General features: G+C 33.7%; 5 protein-coding genes across 5 annotated transcripts; 2 read left to right on the top strand and 3 right to left on the bottom strand.

Moving 5' to 3' along the window:
• On the top strand, window positions 4,143-6,059 carry LOC104762430 (dof zinc finger protein DOF5.6-like). The gene is made up of 2 exons (XM_010485706.1): window positions 4,143-4,380; window positions 4,769-6,059. The coding sequence occupies exons 1-2, from the start codon at window positions 4,333-4,335 to the stop codon at window positions 5,819-5,821; spliced, it is 1,101 nt and encodes a 366-aa protein (XP_010484008.1). The 5' UTR covers window positions 4,143-4,332; the 3' UTR covers window positions 5,822-6,059.
• LOC104762429 (GDSL esterase/lipase At5g62930) lies at window positions 6,221-7,940 on the bottom strand. Its single transcript, XM_010485705.1, has 5 exons — window positions 7,731-7,940; window positions 7,181-7,321; window positions 6,994-7,070; window positions 6,720-6,884; window positions 6,221-6,619 (listed from the first exon to the last, which is right to left on the bottom strand). The coding sequence occupies exons 1-5, from the start codon at window positions 7,905-7,907 to the stop codon at window positions 6,451-6,453; spliced, it is 729 nt and encodes a 242-aa protein (XP_010484007.1). The 5' UTR covers window positions 7,908-7,940; the 3' UTR covers window positions 6,221-6,450.
• Window positions 11,700-13,572, top strand: LOC104762428 (two-component response regulator ARR6-like). Its single transcript, XM_010485704.2, has 5 exons — window positions 11,700-11,966; window positions 12,078-12,154; window positions 12,245-12,322; window positions 12,416-12,486; window positions 13,145-13,572. The coding sequence occupies exons 1-5, from the start codon at window positions 11,816-11,818 to the stop codon at window positions 13,338-13,340; spliced, it is 573 nt and encodes a 190-aa protein (XP_010484006.1). The 5' UTR covers window positions 11,700-11,815; the 3' UTR covers window positions 13,341-13,572.
• Window positions 13,802-15,565, bottom strand: LOC104762427 (WD repeat-containing protein 48 homolog). Its single transcript, XM_010485703.2, has 4 exons — window positions 15,457-15,565; window positions 15,270-15,367; window positions 15,089-15,155; window positions 13,802-14,990 (listed from the first exon to the last, which is right to left on the bottom strand). Exons 2-4 carry the CDS (start codon window positions 15,348-15,350, stop codon window positions 14,101-14,103), a joined length of 1,038 nt encoding a protein of 345 aa, XP_010484005.1. The 5' UTR covers window positions 15,351-15,367; window positions 15,457-15,565; the 3' UTR covers window positions 13,802-14,100.
• LOC104762426 lies at window positions 16,332-17,355 on the bottom strand. Its single transcript, XM_010485701.2, has 3 exons — window positions 16,990-17,355; window positions 16,631-16,761; window positions 16,332-16,508 (listed from the first exon to the last, which is right to left on the bottom strand). The coding sequence occupies exons 1-3, from the start codon at window positions 17,234-17,236 to the stop codon at window positions 16,404-16,406; spliced, it is 483 nt and encodes a 160-aa protein (XP_010484003.1). The 5' UTR covers window positions 17,237-17,355; the 3' UTR covers window positions 16,332-16,403.

The following is a 17,642-nucleotide window of genomic DNA, read 5'->3' as shown; positions in this document are numbered from 1 at the left end:
TTGTGCACCATGTAGAGATTAGGTCCATTACTTTCGTGATTTCACAAAAACATTGAGGTACGACCCACTAAAGTAGAGAGGAATATATTCTACAATTATACTAAGAAAAAAAAAAAAAGGGAATATAAGACCTTATTTAATATACTTTTCTTGTCGAATATTATTTCAAATTTTCCTTGGATAAGCATAAGGTTGACATCTTGACATATAACAAAATAGGTATCTCAATTCTCAACCTTTTTGAAAGCATATGTAATCCATTCCATTTTCACGGATAATTTCAGCGAGGGTATAGAAATATTCAAAATTCGTATACATATGGTTGAGTTGGACTAGTATATACTTAGACATAATCAGAATTTTCGTATATTAGACACGTACGTATTCGGATCATGGTGTTGATGAACATTTATGAAGAAATACATGGTTTCAATAAAATGTGAATATAATACTATTTTGTTGGTTTGTGATCTTGATTAGACATGGGTTCGGTTCATTAATGTGATGGTTCACTGGTCATGATCTCATCACTGTAAATGAATACTTTTGTAGTATTGTACGTGTTTGATCAGTTACGTTGGTTTGGCTTAAGAATCAAGTTGATAGTAAGTTAGAATACTCGTTAATTTTTTATATGATTCTACTGCCTTCCTTAATTAGTACTTAAGAAATTGTAAATTCCTTAAGAATACTCGTTTTACTAATTACTAGTACTCCATTTGCCTAACGTTAGTATATTACTAGTTACTCTATTTTTTTCAAATGTTACATTGTATATCAACATCATATGTTATCGTTAAGACTCATAATTTCATGATGATATGATGATGCAACGAACAAATAACGAGCGATGCAATGGAACAAAAGATACGCGGGCGGGATAGATATACTTTTGTTATCTTTGAAAAGTGGGTCTCACCAGCTAAATTGTGGAGATATATATATAAATGTGCCAAAGAAATTGTCTTCGTCACGCTTAGCTTATCTTGTGTGATTTATTCTCTCTTCGCACCATTCTCGATGCCCTTTTATTCCTCTTTCCTTTCTTTTTAGTATTATTAGTTTATAGTTTTGTTCTGTTATTTACAAAAAATCATGTGAACCAACTATGAAGTATTCTCCCTAGATCCTTACAATCTTCAGTTTCCCACTTGTCTCATATGGTTACGAAGCTTTCTCTTTAAAGTTATTTATATTTTCGGATCACTTAATTTTTTTACAAATTGTATGATACGATTAGATGATTACAATATGTAATGTCATCAAAAACGTATTCTATAATAATCGTGAGTGAATGTAGTAACTATGTCGGTCTAATGAAGTTTGTTGTATTTGAGTTAATCTACTACCTAGGTCTGAGCTTTGTTCACGGTATTTTGACAAAAGTGGTTTTTTTTTTTTTTTTTTTTTTTTTTTTTTTTTTTTTTTTTTTTTTTTTTTTTTTTTTTTNGTGATCTTTAAATCATCAGTAAAGAATTTAAATCGAACGTCATCTATACTGCGTTCTTACATAGCCTTGGTCGTCCTTCACTTATCAATATTTTAGTTATAGTTCATAGTCCATAGTCCATACTCCATAGCATGTGTCGCAATACAATGGCAGGTGCCTCCGGCGGAAATTCCATTTGAAATCCCACCATCATCAACCCACCAAATATTTAATTAGTCATAATATTTTTTTCTCTTTTTGACGACCAATCCTAAAATATATTGTATTATTGTCTGTAGGGTGAAAATATAAGTACGCTTCATGACGATCTAGAATCTAGAAAATATATGAGAGATTTGAGAATATGCATTTTGTAATGTGTAATTTGCGACAAGACAATACACCAAAACAGGTTTTTCCATTTTTCTTAAATATCAAAAGACTGTTGTACATTCAAAAAACATGAAAACCTAACTCTCTTATGTATCGTTTTATTGTTTAGTTTGGCAAACTTCTTATTATCTTGTATTTTCTCTTTTATTTGTTCTTATTGAAATGTTGTGATCGCAAGGGCTAATCTATATGTATCCCACCACAAAATATACGATCTCAAACTCGCTTTGATTTCATAATTAACCTGTTTCTAAACCGAACTATCCTAGATACACTCAATGTTGATACTTGATAGTCTGGCAAAGTCTAATTTGAAGTTTGAGCTTACAAGGTTATTCTTTATCCCTCGAAGCTGGCCAAAAAAAAAAACCTCTTTTCTTCAATAATCAGTCAAGGAAAATACTTTCCTAACAAGATTAATTAATGTGCATCGTCGTCAACCACATTTAACATTTTTCAAGATAGTATTTTATATTTTAATTAGTAAACTTTGAAAAGAAAAACAAATTCATAACTTCAGACTATTTTTATAATCCTACCGTCGGGTAAAATCCCCTATTATTTTTAATTTACAAACGTAATGCTTACTCCATCTAAATGAACATGGCTGCCAAAAGAATCAAAAATCAAAATCAACATGACGATTTAACACACACAAAATAAAAGATCGACATAATTGATATGTTTTCGTTTCTTTATTCGAATTTTGAATGTGAAATTATGTTTACAAGATTATCTATTTTCGTGTAATAGAACAGCCACATATATTATATTAGTTCCGATTTGTATCTGAAAGAAAAACAAAAAAAACACTTAAACTTAAAAAAAAGAGAAGATGATTACAGATAATAAACTATATATACACTAAAAATCTAAAAAGGAAAAATCTGTTTATCGAAAAGCACTGTTCTCAAACTTTTGTCTCTTTTTTATCATCGGATTAAACTCTTTAACTTTTATTTCGAAATCCAATAATAAGAAAATATTCCCTTTAGTCTCATACAAATTGATGTTTTGAGATAATTTTTATCTCACAAAGATTGATGTTTTATAAACATCAAAAAATAAATATTAAAAATATTTTAAAAGTTTGAATTGTTATTGATTTAAAATAATAATATTTCTTTAATTAAAAAAAATATATTTAAATTAAATAATTATTGTTTTTTTAAAATATGTAAAAACTTTTAAATATAGACAGAATATCAAAAGTGGTTTTAACTCTTTGAATAATTTACTAATGATTCAGGGAAGTCAGAAAAAACCAAAAACTTTGAATCATATTATAAAACAACACATGTAAGAAAAGTGACATGTGGCAAGAGAATAGATACTTTGCTTGAGAGGAGCGAGCGAGTGGAACCCATCCCATTACTAGTCCAGTAGTCCCAGTAGTGTCCCACCATAAGTTCTCAAACTCTCAATCCCTTCTTCTGTCCTTCTTTATCGTAAGTCTCAAAACACAGACAAAACTTACGATAAAGATATTATTCTCTCTCACTTTTGTCTCTGTTGTGTGACGATCAAGCCGCTATTTCTAAACCCATCCGACGGCTCACCTTGTTTGTTTAGGTCCCATGGCTTTAATCTAAACCGTTGGATTTGATAAAGATGATTTGGTCAAGTTGACGTAGACCCACCCTAAGAGTGTGGGTCCGAGGATTTTGGAACCACCGACGCTTTCTTTTTCCTCATCCTCCGCCACATCCGTATCTATACACTTATAGAGACATTTATTAATAAATACCAAATCACTCGAAATCAAAGTTTTTAACTTTTATCATGATCACACCAAAGTGAGGCCGTATTAACTTTTCAAAAATCTAAATTTTGAATAAAAACAAATCTTTGTACCTCGAAACAGAACATATTGATTAAATAATATCTACATATCATGAAATTAAAGAAATAGTAAAAATACACAGATACTGAGAAATTACTCACCGTACCCTATATTATTTCTAAAAATAGAAAATTCAAAGGAAGCTCCATAGTTCTCGTTTTGGTGTCCATATATTAATATTAAACTTCTCAATAAATGTAAACCAAACTAATAATTATATCCAGAATTTATATATATTACATTGTCGCTTTTAAACAAGATCACCTGAGTTATCCAAGATCAAAATCAATAATTAAATTTCAGAGAGATACATTAAGCATTTTTTTTTGAAATAATATTTCATTGATATGATACGAGTTATAGTAATATTTTAAAATAGAATTAAACTTGGAAAAAAAAATAAAGTAAAAAACAAATAAGTGTGAACTAATAATAACTTAAGTAAGCAGTAGAAGTAGCTTTGAGTGGAGACAGCAATCCCGAGGAGAAGAAGGGTCCTCTTCTCGCTTCCTTCTTATTCACATCCCAACCCCCAAACTCTTCCTTGCCTTCTCATCTCATTTCTCTTCTCCTCCTTCTCCCTCTCTCTCTCTCTCTTTATTTTGTTCAACGACTTCTCTTAAAAGTCTCACTCTCCCCCAAACTAAACAAGCAAACAAAACACAAAATGGGTCTCACTTCTCTTCAAGTTTGCATGGATTCTGACTGGCTTCAGGTACTTTCCCTCAGACCTCCATTGTTTTCGTATATATTGTCTCTTTTTCCAAATGAAGATATATAGGACTTCAACCATTTCAAGCTAAAATCTGTTAACTACAAAGATAAAAATGACAAATACTATGGAAGATCTGTTTGTGTTTTATACGTACTTATTAAAAAATTTGAACATATTTGGGCTATTTTATTAAATATGTGAATTATTATATTTTTAATGAATTTGTTTTGTCACATGTAAGTACAAATGCAAAAGCATATATCAGGATTGGTACAATTTATCTTATTCATCTTGAACCATCGTTTTTGTCGTGCATTATCATACAACTTCGATTATATATATAGGGAAATTCCACATTTTGATAAGGTTCTGTGCATTGTGATGTTAGGAAGCTGAGTCATCAGGAGGAAGCATGTTAGACTCCTCGACGAATTCTCCATCAGCAGCCGACATACTCGCTGCTTGCAGCACTAGACCACAAGCCTCGGCCGTGGCTGTAGCTGCCGCGGCTCTGATGGACGGCGGAAGGAGGTTGCGTCCACCTCATGACCATCCTCAAAAGTGTCCTCGTTGCGAGTCAACACACACTAAGTTCTGTTACTACAATAACTATAGCCTCGCTCAGCCTCGTTACTTCTGCAAGACTTGTCGCCGTTACTGGACCAAAGGCGGCACTCTAAGGAATATTCCAGTTGGTGGTGGATGCCGGAAAAACAAGAAACCATCTTCCCCTAATTCCTCCTCCTCCACTTCTTCCGGAAAAAAGCCATCCAACATCGTTGCCACTAATACCACTGATCTTATGGCTTTAGCACAGACTTACCAAAATTCACCTCTAGGATTTTCACATTTTGGTGGAATGATGGGGTCTTACTCAACTCCGGAGCACAGTAACGTTGGTTTCTTGGAGAGCAAGTATGGGGGTTTAGTTCCGCAGAGCCCTAGACCTATTGATTTCCTCGACAGTAAGTTTGATCTCATGGGAGTGAATAATGACAACCTGGTCATGGTTGATCATGGAAGTAACAGAGATTATCATCATCATCATCATCACATGGGTCTGCATCACGGGTTAGGTCTTAATAACAACAATGGTGGATTTAATGGGATATCTCCGGGAAGCAATGGAAATGGAGGTGGTCTCATGGATATTTCGGCATGCCAAAGACTTATGCTATCTAGTTATGATCACCAACATTATAACCATCAAGAAGATCATCAAAGGGTGACAACAATAACGGATGTGAAGCCAAATCCGAAGTTGTTATCGCTTGATTGGCAGCAAGATCAATGCTACTCCAATGGTGGTGGTAACGGAGGCGTAGGAAAATCTGACGGTGGTGGCTACGGTGGAGGTGGCTATATCAACGGTTTAGGTTCATCGTGGAACGGTTTGATGAATGGTTATGGATCCTCCACTAAAACAAACTCCTTGGTTTGATAAATTAATCAGAAACGTTTTTCTCTTGTCGTCAGTAATGAGTAGTAGTAGTAGTGGTAGAGAAGCAATTAAATTTATGTACCGGTTTGTTTGCTTAGACAGTCGTACTTAGTTACTTTCGTAACTATCATCGCTAATTACGAGAGTAATCTTGATTAGAGTATTCCGAGAGATATATCGGTTTGTATGTGTTCGTGTGGTTGAGGTGTAATGCTACTTTATATATACTATTTGCCCATTTTACCTTTAATAACTTAGCTTCATACGACATCAAATTAATTACCAAACAAGTTAACATATATTCTTATTGTCATCAACTAGTAGAGAAGCAATCAAATTATATGACTGTGAAATGAATATTTAGCATTATAAAGAAGATAAGAAATTTTTAGATTGGAATATATCGTAAGAAGACATTTAAAGATAGAAAGATACTGCAGGCACATAAGTGTTCCACAACATATACTAAGTACATCATAAGTTCATTACTCTTGAAAAAGATCTCTAGTGATGCAGTTTTTAGGTATTTATTAACATCGAGAGTTTTCCAAATCTCAAGATTGGAATGTGTTCATGAATTTAAATCAAAAGATCAACCTGTTCATGAATTTGGGGATGATCGATTTATCTTATAAGCAGCGCTCTTCGAAAGCTTTCGACGGGTTTTCACCATCGATATGCGAATGATGAGGGAAATCGAGCGGCATTTCTTCAGGAGAGAGCCAAGCTTCTCTAAAAACTCTCGAGACTTCCTCAAAAACTACTCCATTGCCTTCAGGCGTGAGATGCAATCCATCACTGCTTATAGCCAACAACATTGAACAGCAAAAAAGATTCATTCAGGAGATGAGTGTTTTTGAAAACAAACAACATTTTGGGGTCAGATTTAGACACAGACCTTAGGTACTTTTTCTGCCAATCATTGGTTTCCTGCATCTTAGACCATAAGTTGACACATCGCAGACCGAGTTCCTCGGCTAATGCGACACAATGTCGTGCGTAGATTCCCGTTGTTTCGTTCGTCCTCTCAGGCTCTTTCATAGCTTTCTCACCATATAATGATCTGATGTAATTACACAATCACTGCCTCGTTTATAAGATGTATCGGACTACAAATGTTTTGAGAAACAAAAAAAAATGCATCGAAGATAATGATCAAAAGGAAGCCTTACTCTGCATAACTTTGACGACCAGCTTCATCAATTGGTGGTGGAGTTATAAGCACAATTAGCATTGTAGGTGAACATTTCTACAAAACAGAGTCATTAATGCTTCAGAACCATTCACATAAGGAAGACATTGTCAAGAAAAGACAATGCAAGTGAGAGAGGATCATAGAAGGCATATAAAAAAAGAAACCTTCAAATGCTGAACGATTCTTCTGACATTATCTTTATACTCTTCCACCGGCACATGTTGCCTATCACTGGTTCTTCCTTTAAGAGCTGCATCGTTTGCACCAAAGAATATAGTCGTAGCAACCGGAGGAGACGAAGATCCCTAAGCAAAGAGAGTAGAAAACACACTGAGATATAGGCACAGACCAAAACAACTCCACTGACAAAGAAGAGTTCTCATCATCTCAAATCTAAATATTATCATACTTGAACCAGTTCTTTCATTTCAGAGAACACTGATCATCCATGAAAATGTCATCAACCAACACATCCTAAACTTATATCAAAACATTCAGAACTGAATCCAGACTAGTACTAAGCAAAATAAACTGTTGTGCCATGTACTTAGAGAAACACATGATCCAGAGGTACTCAAAGTCATAATCACAAATTCACAATCACTACAGCAGATCTTGAAGAAATCAATCCAATGACTACCAAATTCGAGAGTAGATAGATGCAATCTCAATTCAACATTGTAGACTCGAGATAGAGAGAGAAAGAGTACTGACGAGAGGGAAAATGTGATGAAGCAAGAAGAGAGCCCATCGGGTGTTGTAGCCGCCGTAGCCGCGAACCAAAACATCAGCCTTGCGAGAGTAAGCGTCGGTAAGAGCAGATCCCCAACCGCCGGATCTGAAAGACTGCGCCGTTATCGAATCGCCGAACAGAACTATCTCCGGCCTCATCTCTGTCTCCCTCCGGTTTACTCATTAAACCGGAGATTATTAGAAATACCAGTCGCTTCTGGGCCGATCCATATGGACTGGGCCTGATTAAAGAGAGGGGGGGTAATATAAGAAGCAAAATTTGCAAAAATAACCTTAAAAAAAAAATATATATATATATATATATATATATTAAGGAACTAACCATAATTTAAAAAAAAACAAAACAAAACAAAAAACCTAAAAAAACTAAAAATCACTCTTTATATATGATCATGTTATGTTTTTCCAGGTTAATCTATGCATATTTTACAAGCGCCACATCATAACTAAATTGTAAATAACTCATTCACCAACGTTTGTAACCATTTTTATATCTATACGCATGGTGATTGCTAAAACATATCCGCCCAATAGAGCATCATTGACAGATTGCTTCAATGATCTCCTTCTTATGTTGCTTGTCGAGACAACGGAAGTTAGGACAACGCAAGCAAAGAGGTAAGCCGCAATCTTCTTTTGTGTAGTTGTTATGTCATCCATCACTGCGAGAAGATTGATAACACAAACTAGTCTGAATATGCTGGTGTTTATTAGTATGTTCTCATCCATTCTATTAAGTTGATCATCTTCCATTCTGGAAAAGATAAGGTTATTATCGTTAAAAGACGGACTAAACCACAAGCACAAAACGTGTAATGTTATTGAATGCAGAACACAAAACAGGAAAAGACTGTATTATATACTAAATTAACAAATTTTCAAACATTAATAAACTAAACCAAAAATCAAACTAGAATCTCAATTAGTATGAGTTTGATTATAAATACTAAAATAAATTGGTTTATAAACATAACCCCGCACGTATAATACTAATTATATACTAGATTATATACTAAATTAGATAATCTATTCTAACATTTTTGGAGTACATTTTTGTGTCATTTTTTTCTATCTTTGTATCCAAACAAGTCTCAATTAAATTCTCTACAATCCTTACAACCAAACACAATCATTTCCTTATTTGATAATATTAATTTCAAATTTTCTAAAATCTATCTACCTAATTTAAAACAATATGTTAGATTAAAATATAATTCTCCTTTCACTTTTATTTAATCTTATCTTTAATTATTTAAATTACTATTGAATACATAAAGTTAAAAAAAAAATATTAGATTTTTTTCAGCATATGATGTGATTTGAATTTTTATAAACGGTGCATTGATATTACAAAACAAAGAAATTTAATATGGGGTAAATTTTGCAAATATAACATATTATATATAATAGTCTAATATTTATATTAACTAACTAAAAAACCTGATTATATTAATATACTAACCTATATTTAAATGATTTATGAAAACGAATAGACCCGTGGTGTACCACGAGGTAAATCCTAGTGGGAAATTAATATAACAAAATATAATTATATAATTTTAAAGTAGTTTAGTAAATTATTGGATAAATTAATTATTTAATATTATATTACATAAATTAAATAAGTATCTTCCAAAACTTGTACAAAAATTCACTCAAATATGTTTTTATAGCTTTCTTAGTTCATTCAATAGTTTTTCCACTATCCAACAAATGCAAGAAAACTTATTTATTATTTATTATATTATTTAAATTCATTATGAAAATAAATATTATTTGAGATGATTAATCGAAAACTAAAAATGTTTTTTTCGATATGATTGATGAAATCATATATAAAAATCATATGGAAAATGATTCAATTATACTAGTACTATAAGTGAGACCAAAACCTAACTTATATAAATGATTCAATTATACCATTACTATAAGTGAGACCAAAACCTAACCTATATCTATTTACAATTCATAATAAATTAATATAAACATATTAACTTAAATACTGATAAATGATATATGAAAGAGGATGACAAGAAAGAAAAAAAGACTCGTTGATGAGTTTTTGTAACTAACTCTCGTGACAGGTCAGCTGCGATTTCACTCAAAACCCTTTCTTCTTTGTAATTTGTTTTGGCGGTATATAACTGCGGCCGACTTATAAGTATGATCGATTTCTATAAATAGCCCCAATAGTAAGGTTGTGTGTAAACATATTTAATGGATGGCTAATATGGAAGTATGATCAAATATATAATTTATTTATTTATAAATAATTTATTTCAAAATAAACTACTTGGTTAAACAAGACTAATTATTATTACTTCATGTTAGATTAGTGATTTTAATTGTAATATATATACTTAAAAAAAAAAAGTTGTAACATAATTTAGTGACAAAAATGCCCAAAAGCGTACTCTGCTTGAAGATTTGTTTTTAGAAATTAAAAGTGGGATAATTAGTGGGGTGTGACTCTTTTTCTCAGTTGATATGTTCATAATTCTAAATACATGATATTAAGATTGTTGGCACTGGCAGTATAATCTCTGTGATGGACCCAAAGTAGAAGCTAGACGGCTAGGTGGTTACCGATTGTTATATTAATCGCTCTCTACTAAATCTTTGACGATCCACTTTTCTTTCTAATCTCATGGATTTCTCAGCTAATAGCGTACGTAGCTTCTTCCTTCCACTAATGTGTTCCATCATTATACTCTGATAGATTATAGATGGTAAGATGGGATGTGGCTTTAGTCTTTAGCTCTCAAGGTTTTCATATAGATATTTTGGCTCCTTGTATTTGTATGTATGCATGCGTAGAATTCACTGATTACATGTTCTCCCTAATGTTTAGCAGGTTAACTGGTTGCTACACTCTTGATGTCACTGTCAGAGCCATTCCCTGAGGAATATGATTGTCATGGTTTGAAATTGGGATATGCAACATATAACACCACCTTTCAAAATTACAACATGTATGACTCCCAAAATAAAAGCAAAAAAAAATCGATTTTCAGGCAGTCTACGTCTACCCCATCACTCCTTAGCTTGGTTCACAAAATAAAGATAGACCTAGCTAGCCCCTACTAAGACCCATCATCAGTTTATATAAATTTGGTACAAGAAAGTCACTACGAGAACGTGAATTTGAGAGATTATTGGTTGGTTGCAAGTTTGTTTGCGTAAGAATAAATTGGTTTTCAAAATCGCAAAAGTGAGGTCTTATGAGCTGAGTTCAGATATTGTTGATCTTTAATTACAAACGTGTGAGATGGTTATAATTGGTTGTTGGGACTTGGGACGTGGGAGGAACGAAACAAAAAATTCCTTGTCTCAATGTATTACTCCCTCTATCTCATATATTGATCTCAGCCAAATACTTGTTCCATATATTGATCTCAGCCAAATACAAATATCTGAACTTGTTCCATATATTGATCTCAGCCAAATACTTGTTCCATATATTGTGACTTTTATAAGAAACCTGGACGACTCAATCACTTGAGTATGCGCATGAATTCAAGTTCCCCAAAATTACGTTACTCAAACAAAATAATACTGTAGATAGGTTCTCTTTGGTAAACCCATTAATCCGGCTAAATTTATAATCGAACCGGGTATAACGTAGCGGTTTGGGTTGGTTAAAACTCACATCCCCATTTTACTAAATTCATCTGGTTTGTTTTAACTTGAACCGGTTTGACTTTAAAGTTGGTTTTGACTTATTTATAAATCCACCGAACTATTATTTTAAAGAAAAAGAAAAAAAGAAAATAAAAACAGATAAATAAATAAAGATTTTGAAAGCAAATTGACAACAAAATCTTGAAGATATGCAAAATCTCTCGATTTCATTCATATTTTTTTCCCTCTTTTTTTCTATAATTATTTTTATTTCTTTCTTAACTTATTAATATGTATATATATCACCCAACCAGCTCCACTGTTTCACAACATCATACAATATTTCTCTTCCTCTCTATTCTTCCAACTCCTTTCAATTTATTACAAAAGATTTGTCTCATTCTTCGATCCAAATATAAAATTAAATGGCTGAAGTTTTGCTACCAAGGAAGATGGAGATGGCCAACGATCCTTCAAAGTTTGGATCACCGGATCTTCTTCATGTTCTTGCCGTCGACGACAGTCACGTTGATCGGAAATTCATCGAGCGTTTGCTCAGAGTCTCTTCTTGCAAAGGTAAAAAAACACACATCTTTCTTTTTTCAAGAACTCATCCATTTATAATACTCTATTACAAATTCAGACAGGTTAACTGAATAAAAACCTCTGTTTTTTTGTGTTCTTCAGTAACTGTTGTCGATAGTGCGACAAGAGCTCTCCAATACCTTGGATTGGATGTTGAGGTCAAATCCGTGGGATTTGAGGTAAATCATTATTTACAAGAGAATATGAAACTTTTGCCGTAACTATCAAGCAAATGACCTAATGGTGATTTTGCTTTGTTTTGTTTTCAGGATTTGAAGGTTAACTTAATAATGACGGATTACTCAATGCCCGGTATGACTGGATATGAACTCTTGAAGAAGATCAAAGTAAGCAAAACATTTCCACTGATTTAATTAGTTGAGTTAAAATTCATAAATATTATGTGCTTATCTAATCCTTTTTTGGTAAATTTTCAACAGGAATCATCAGCTTTTAGAGAAGTACCGGTGGTGATTATGTCCTCCGAGAACATTTTGCCTCGTATTGATAGGTAGGTATATTTATATTATGATCGATCTTAATGATGGTGTTATTATTAGTCAAACTTTATTTTATTTGGTGAATATTTTTGTTTGGAATTCTTGGTTGACAAACAAAATAAAAAAAAAAAAGGATTAGATCCCAAAGTAAAAAGATCATGCTCATATGGTTTTAAAAGTTGATTTCTAATAAACCATTCTTGGTGGTGATTGCATAGTTAATCAAAAGTTGAGATTTTGGTGATCTTTTATGGGTCCCAAGATGATTTTGTGTATAAAGATGTTTCTAACCAGCAAAATCTCTACTTTGGGATTTGATTCTGTTTTTGGTGATGTGATATAGTATTATACAATAAATAATAATTATATGATCTTTTGCTTTGCCTAATCTTGTGGTAGGGTATTGTGAAAGCCACCTCACATGCTTTTTTATTCACTTCGCATATTTGGAAACCTCTAGAGGCCAGATTTAATATATTTTTTTTAAAAAAGGAATATGTTTAGTGTACGCACAATGGCCAACTCAATTATGACCTGGCCATCTTATGATTGTTTGCTACATACACTACAAAAACAAAAAACTTATTGATCCAAAGCTATCAAACTTTATTGAGATTGGAGTTTACTTAAAACTGATCTTTCTTGTGATTTTTTTTTGTTGTCATTCAGATGTCTTGAAGAAGGGGCTGAAGATTTCTTACTGAAGCCTGTAAAACTCTCTGATGTAAAAAGATTAAGAGATTCTCTAATGAAAGTTGAAGATTTATCTTTCACAAAGAGTACTCAGAAGAGAGAGCTAGAAACCGAGAATGTCTACTCTTTCGATTCACCTGTTCAATCACAGCTCAAACGCACAAAGATCTGAGCTTTCCGATGCAAATTCCACGTCTGCATCTCAGAGCTTAATGACTGATGATGATTCTCTCCAGCTCAATGACCTATACAATTTTCCAGCCCTTACGGTTTTTTTTGCTGATTGACTTCAGTGAGTTCAATCACATAGTAGTAATGTAAATGGTATAGAGAGGAGCAAAAGTATATTATATTCATTAGAGTAATCTTAGTTTTTTTCCTTACAAGAGATTTGTAAGCTGGTTTACTGAAAATTGTTAAGAATCAAGCACAAGTTTTCTATAAGAATCAAGTCCAAAAGATCATGTACTCATGAGAGTACATCTCTCTCTGAATGGTGACTCTAAAAGAGAAGCTTTGGTGATGAGGAACTTATAAAGAAGATTCACCATGGCAACAGAATAACTCTTCAACCTTCAATAATGTTTGACAAGGAAGGAATAAATGCATACCAAACACCTTAATACTGTAAAGTTGGAATTAGAAAGAGAACATAGCATATCATTATTGAAACTATCTAAAATGTATTTGAATTTTCTGTACCACCTTTTATGTATTCACACATCACACTCTACATCATCACCACAGTGTTTCAGACTTAAGAACCATCGATGACATAGAAAACAAAGCTCAAGTTCTCGAGTGCCAAAAGACAATACTATACCCACATTATCATCTTCTAAGCTAGAAAAGAACCAGAGAGTCAAAAGACTGAAGCAAAAAAATAGAGCAATCGAACAGAACATGGTTTGCGAAATCCGCACCTCTCCCTTTTAAAACTTGCAAAACATGCTAGACGAACGAGCCAGCCGAATTGTTAGGCCACCACCACCTTGAATACTAGTCTCAGCCTTGACTGCTATCCGTTCATAGGGTTTCCTGCACCCTGGACAACGTCCATCTCCATCGCAAATTGTCTTGTGGCAGAACAGACAGAGCCGGAATCCGCAAGGACAAGGCAGGAAATTCGAATCCGTCAAGTCCAAGTCTTCGTAGCAGATGGGACATGAAGATGGAATCACCACAGAGCTATAACGCTTGTCCAGCTCCGGAAAACTAAGCTGCTTAGCCAAATTAGGTAACCCCTGTGGGCGAAGGTCATCATCAGGCCTCCAAGCTCTATTACTCTTCTGCTTCCTTGATGGCACTCTCGAGCAATCCTGCTTTACATCTTCAACACACACAGCACCTGATGCACCACCAACCGAATCACCCACATTAGAAGATGATTGTCCAAGACTCTCTTGCACTTTGGCAGACTCACGGAGATGATTCTCTTTCTCATTCTCTTCCTCAGCCGCTAATGCATCAGCAACAGCTTCCCAATCATCCACACACCCATCATCATCATCATCATCATCATCCTCTGCATTATCCTCTTCTGTTATGTTACCGGAGCAAAAGCCACTGCTGCTACTACTACTCCTGCTACTCCTCCCACTGTAGTTAGTACTTATATCTGTACCTCCCATAGAGCTATTCGAAGGTGACTCCATAAAACTCTCATGATGAAGATTAGTATTCCCACCGTTAGTATTATCCTCTTCTCTACGCACCCCATCTAAACTCTCCACCACTGGTGGTTGGTTACTTCTCCGATCAGGCTTCCCACTGCGATTAACACTACTCTCCTCTTTACCTCCTCCCTTATTGCTCACCGCAACTAACAATAGTAAAATCAAACACACAGAATCAATACATACACCAAATCTAACCAAACCAATAGAAAGAAGGCAAAAACACACAACAATTAAAACATACCTTGAGAAAGCCATTGCTCACGACGGAGACCAAGCTTGTTCTGCTTTATCTTAGCAGACTTATTGTTCTGCAAAAACACAATGCCAAATAAAAAAAAAATCAAAACTTTGAATCAAATTGGAGAGAAAGGGATGAGATTTAAGGAGAAACGACGAAAGAGATGTGGAAGAGATAACGTTACCCTCTTCTTCTTTCCACAATCTCTCGAGGTGCTAGGAGGAGCCGCAGTAGCAGAAGCGTTGGTGATCGAATCTGAAATCATGATTCGTTGATTGATTCCTGTGACGGAGTAAAGATTACAACAGTGGTAAAGGGTTATTAAAAAGAATTGGAAGAATTCGAAATCGAAGATGAAGATTCTCAAAAACCCTAAATTCAGATTTGGTCGCTTGAGAGACTCGAGAGGGAGAGATAGGGAGAGAAGAAACGTGAAGATTTTTATATTATTTTATTTTATTTTCTCTTTTAATGTTTTAATTTAATAAAAAAATCAAAGAGAAGAGATGATATAAAGGGATAACGGAAACTCCTCTTCTCCGCTCAGACAATTTCGCTCGATGCTGAAATGACTTTAATACCCCTACTTATTCGTGTGGAATCTTTTGTAAGTCGGTGAGTGCGCACGTGCGATGTAAACGATGCCGTATACAAGGGGTTAATATGGAAAATAAGATGTACATACAGATTTACCTTTTTGGTATTCTCAAAAGATCTTTGATGAAGACTTTTATTTTGAGATGATTATATGCAATTTTGCAAGCTTGTTGTCAATATTGTGAGTTAAAAAAAGCTGTGTAAATGATTTTGTTTTCTCATTACAAAGATTTTTTTTGTGCAATAAACAAATTTTCGCATCAAGCAAACGAATAAAAACTATAATTATTTTGTTTAGGTTGTATCGTTCTTTTTATAATAAGTTTTTTGGTTATTAAGTAATGATTGATGCATTAGGTGTTGAATATTTAGTTTTAGTTAATGAAATAAATGTTTTTTGGTCAACAAATTTGACATTAGTCACATATTTTAATACGTAAAAATTGGAAACTCGATAAATGATATAATAATTAGTAAAAAAAATGTGAAAGAAAATCTAGAAAATGAAGAAAAATTAAATCCTTTGGATCTTTTTCTTCAGTTTTTATTAAGTTAAAACAAAAAAGAAAGCTTCTTCTACCACAATCAAATGGTGTTTTTTTTTCTTTACAATTTGATTGGGAAAAACATCAATACAAAGAGAAATCAAAATGATAACAAAAAAAAGTCAAAAGTAAAAGAAAAAGGATAGAAAAAACAAATAAAAATTAAATTGAAGTGTTTAGCTTGTAGATTCTGATATGCTTTGAAGAGAAGGCTGCCAAGCTCTAACTTTATTGGTAGCTCCTCCTGTGTTCACCCCTCTCTGCTTTTCATGTATCCTTCTCTGTTTATCAAAAACCTCTAACTCTGTTATTCTTTGTTAACACTTAATTGTTTCAATCAGAGAATTAAAACTCAAATCTGATACAGAGCAATTGTGGTTAGGTAATATATAATAAATAATACCTGAGTGTCTTTGTCAGAAGCAGATTCAGATCTTAGGGTTAGTGGGTTAATCTCCTCTTCTGCTACAGAAAACTCTCCATGGATCTTCTTCATCTTTTCAGATTTCTTGGCTCTTAATCCTTTCATCACCTCTATTAATCAAGAAAAAACTTACTTTATAATTGAAGAAAGTAATCCTAACAATTTTATACACTTCATCAGTGATGATTGTAATTGAACGTGGAGCAGAAGAAACAAACTGAACAAAGCCCTAAGAGTTACGTTAGGTTTTTTTTTTTCGTTTCTTGTTCCTGACTTCAAAACTAAAATACATTTTATGTGTGATTTATGCAAGAGAGACTGAGTGATATATTTAATACCTTCCGAAGAGATGAGCCTATAGACATGGCCGAGCAAAAGATTATCGGAAGGACGTAGAAGTTTGATACGAGTGACGCGGAGAGAACCGCCGTGAGGTACGGCGGAGGAAAGAAGGAGAGCTACATGGTGACCGGGATGAGACTTAAGCACTTCGCTAGCGTTTACTGTACAGTAAAATCTCACCGATTTACCGTCTGGTCGTTGTATCACCGTCGTTGCCGCCTCCGCCGCTTGACAGTTCCCCATTTCTCTCTCTCTCTCTCTCTCTCACGGCGGAGAAAAGTAGGAGAGAGAAGAGTGAGGGAGTAAGCGTAGCTAGGTAGAGGGAGGGGTCGTCTGTACTGATTGAGAATAGCTTCTTCTTACGTTATTCCCTTTATACAATAATACTCACCCTTTTATTTCATACTGTATTATTCATCCATTTTGTCATCAATTATTTATTATTTTCAATTTTAATGATATAAAAAAAGTAGTACGAATGAGGTGGTAATAATTATGTAGTTGAGTATCTCTAATATTCGATCAACACTTAGATGGGAGAGTATTATTATTAGAAAGAGTCTCTAAATAGAGAGGTATAGAATAATGATCGTAATTGCTCAATTGATTATTATGTTTTGGACTGTCCGTACAGAGCCCCCCCCCCCCC

Source organism: Camelina sativa, chromosome 18 (assembly GCF_000633955.1).
Source record: "Camelina sativa cultivar DH55 chromosome 18, Cs, whole genome shotgun sequence".
NCBI lineage: Eukaryota > Viridiplantae > Streptophyta > Magnoliopsida > Brassicales > Brassicaceae > Camelina > Camelina sativa.
Note: the sequence above shows the minus strand (reverse complement) of the source record. Positions and strands in the feature narration are given on the sequence as shown.

Bases quoted from the DNA above. Each gene is read 5' to 3' on its own strand.
- LOC104762427 (XM_010485703.2), bottom strand. From the start codon at position 15,350: ATGATTTCAGATTCGATCACCAACGCTTCTGCTACTGCGGCTCCTCCT. The intron at 15,156-15,269 runs GTAACGTTATCT...GTGTTTTTGCAG, and splicing joins ATTGTGGAAAGAAGAAGAGG to AACAATAAGTCTGCTAAGAT. The intron at 14,991-15,088 runs GTATGTTTTAAT...TACTATTGTTAG, and splicing joins TGAGCAATGGCTTTCTCAAG to TTGCGGTGAGCAATAAGGGA.
- LOC104762426 (XM_010485701.2), bottom strand. From the start codon at position 17,236: ATGGGGAACTGTCAAGCGGCGGAGGCGGCAACGACGGTGATACAACGA. The intron at 16,762-16,989 runs GTATTAAATATA...CTTGATTAATAG, and splicing joins TAGGCTCATCTCTTCGGAAG to AGGTGATGAAAGGATTAAGA. The intron at 16,509-16,630 runs GTATTATTTATT...TTTGATAAACAG, and splicing joins CTTCTGACAAAGACACTCAG to AGAAGGATACATGAAAAGCA.
- LOC104762429 (XM_010485705.1), bottom strand. From the start codon at position 7,907: ATGAGGCCGGAGATAGTTCTGTTCGGCGATTCGATAACGGCGCAGTCT. The intron at 7,071-7,180 runs GTTTCTTTTTTT...TCTGTTTTGTAG, and splicing joins GAATCGTTCAGCATTTGAAG to AAATGTTCACCTACAATGCT. The intron at 6,885-6,993 runs GTAAGGCTTCCT...TAATTACATCAG, and splicing joins GGTCGTCAAAGTTATGCAGA to ATCATTATATGGTGAGAAAG.
- LOC104762428 (XM_010485704.2), top strand. From the start codon at position 11,816: ATGGCTGAAGTTTTGCTACCAAGGAAGATGGAGATGGCCAACGATCCT. The intron at 11,967-12,077 runs GTAAAAAAACAC...TGTGTTCTTCAG, and splicing joins CAGAGTCTCTTCTTGCAAAG to TAACTGTTGTCGATAGTGCG. The intron at 12,155-12,244 runs GTAAATCATTAT...TTTTGTTTTCAG, and splicing joins TCAAATCCGTGGGATTTGAG to GATTTGAAGGTTAACTTAAT.
- LOC104762430 (XM_010485706.1), top strand. From the start codon at position 4,333: ATGGGTCTCACTTCTCTTCAAGTTTGCATGGATTCTGACTGGCTTCAG. The intron at 4,381-4,768 runs GTACTTTCCCTC...TTGTGATGTTAG, and splicing joins TGGATTCTGACTGGCTTCAG to GAAGCTGAGTCATCAGGAGG.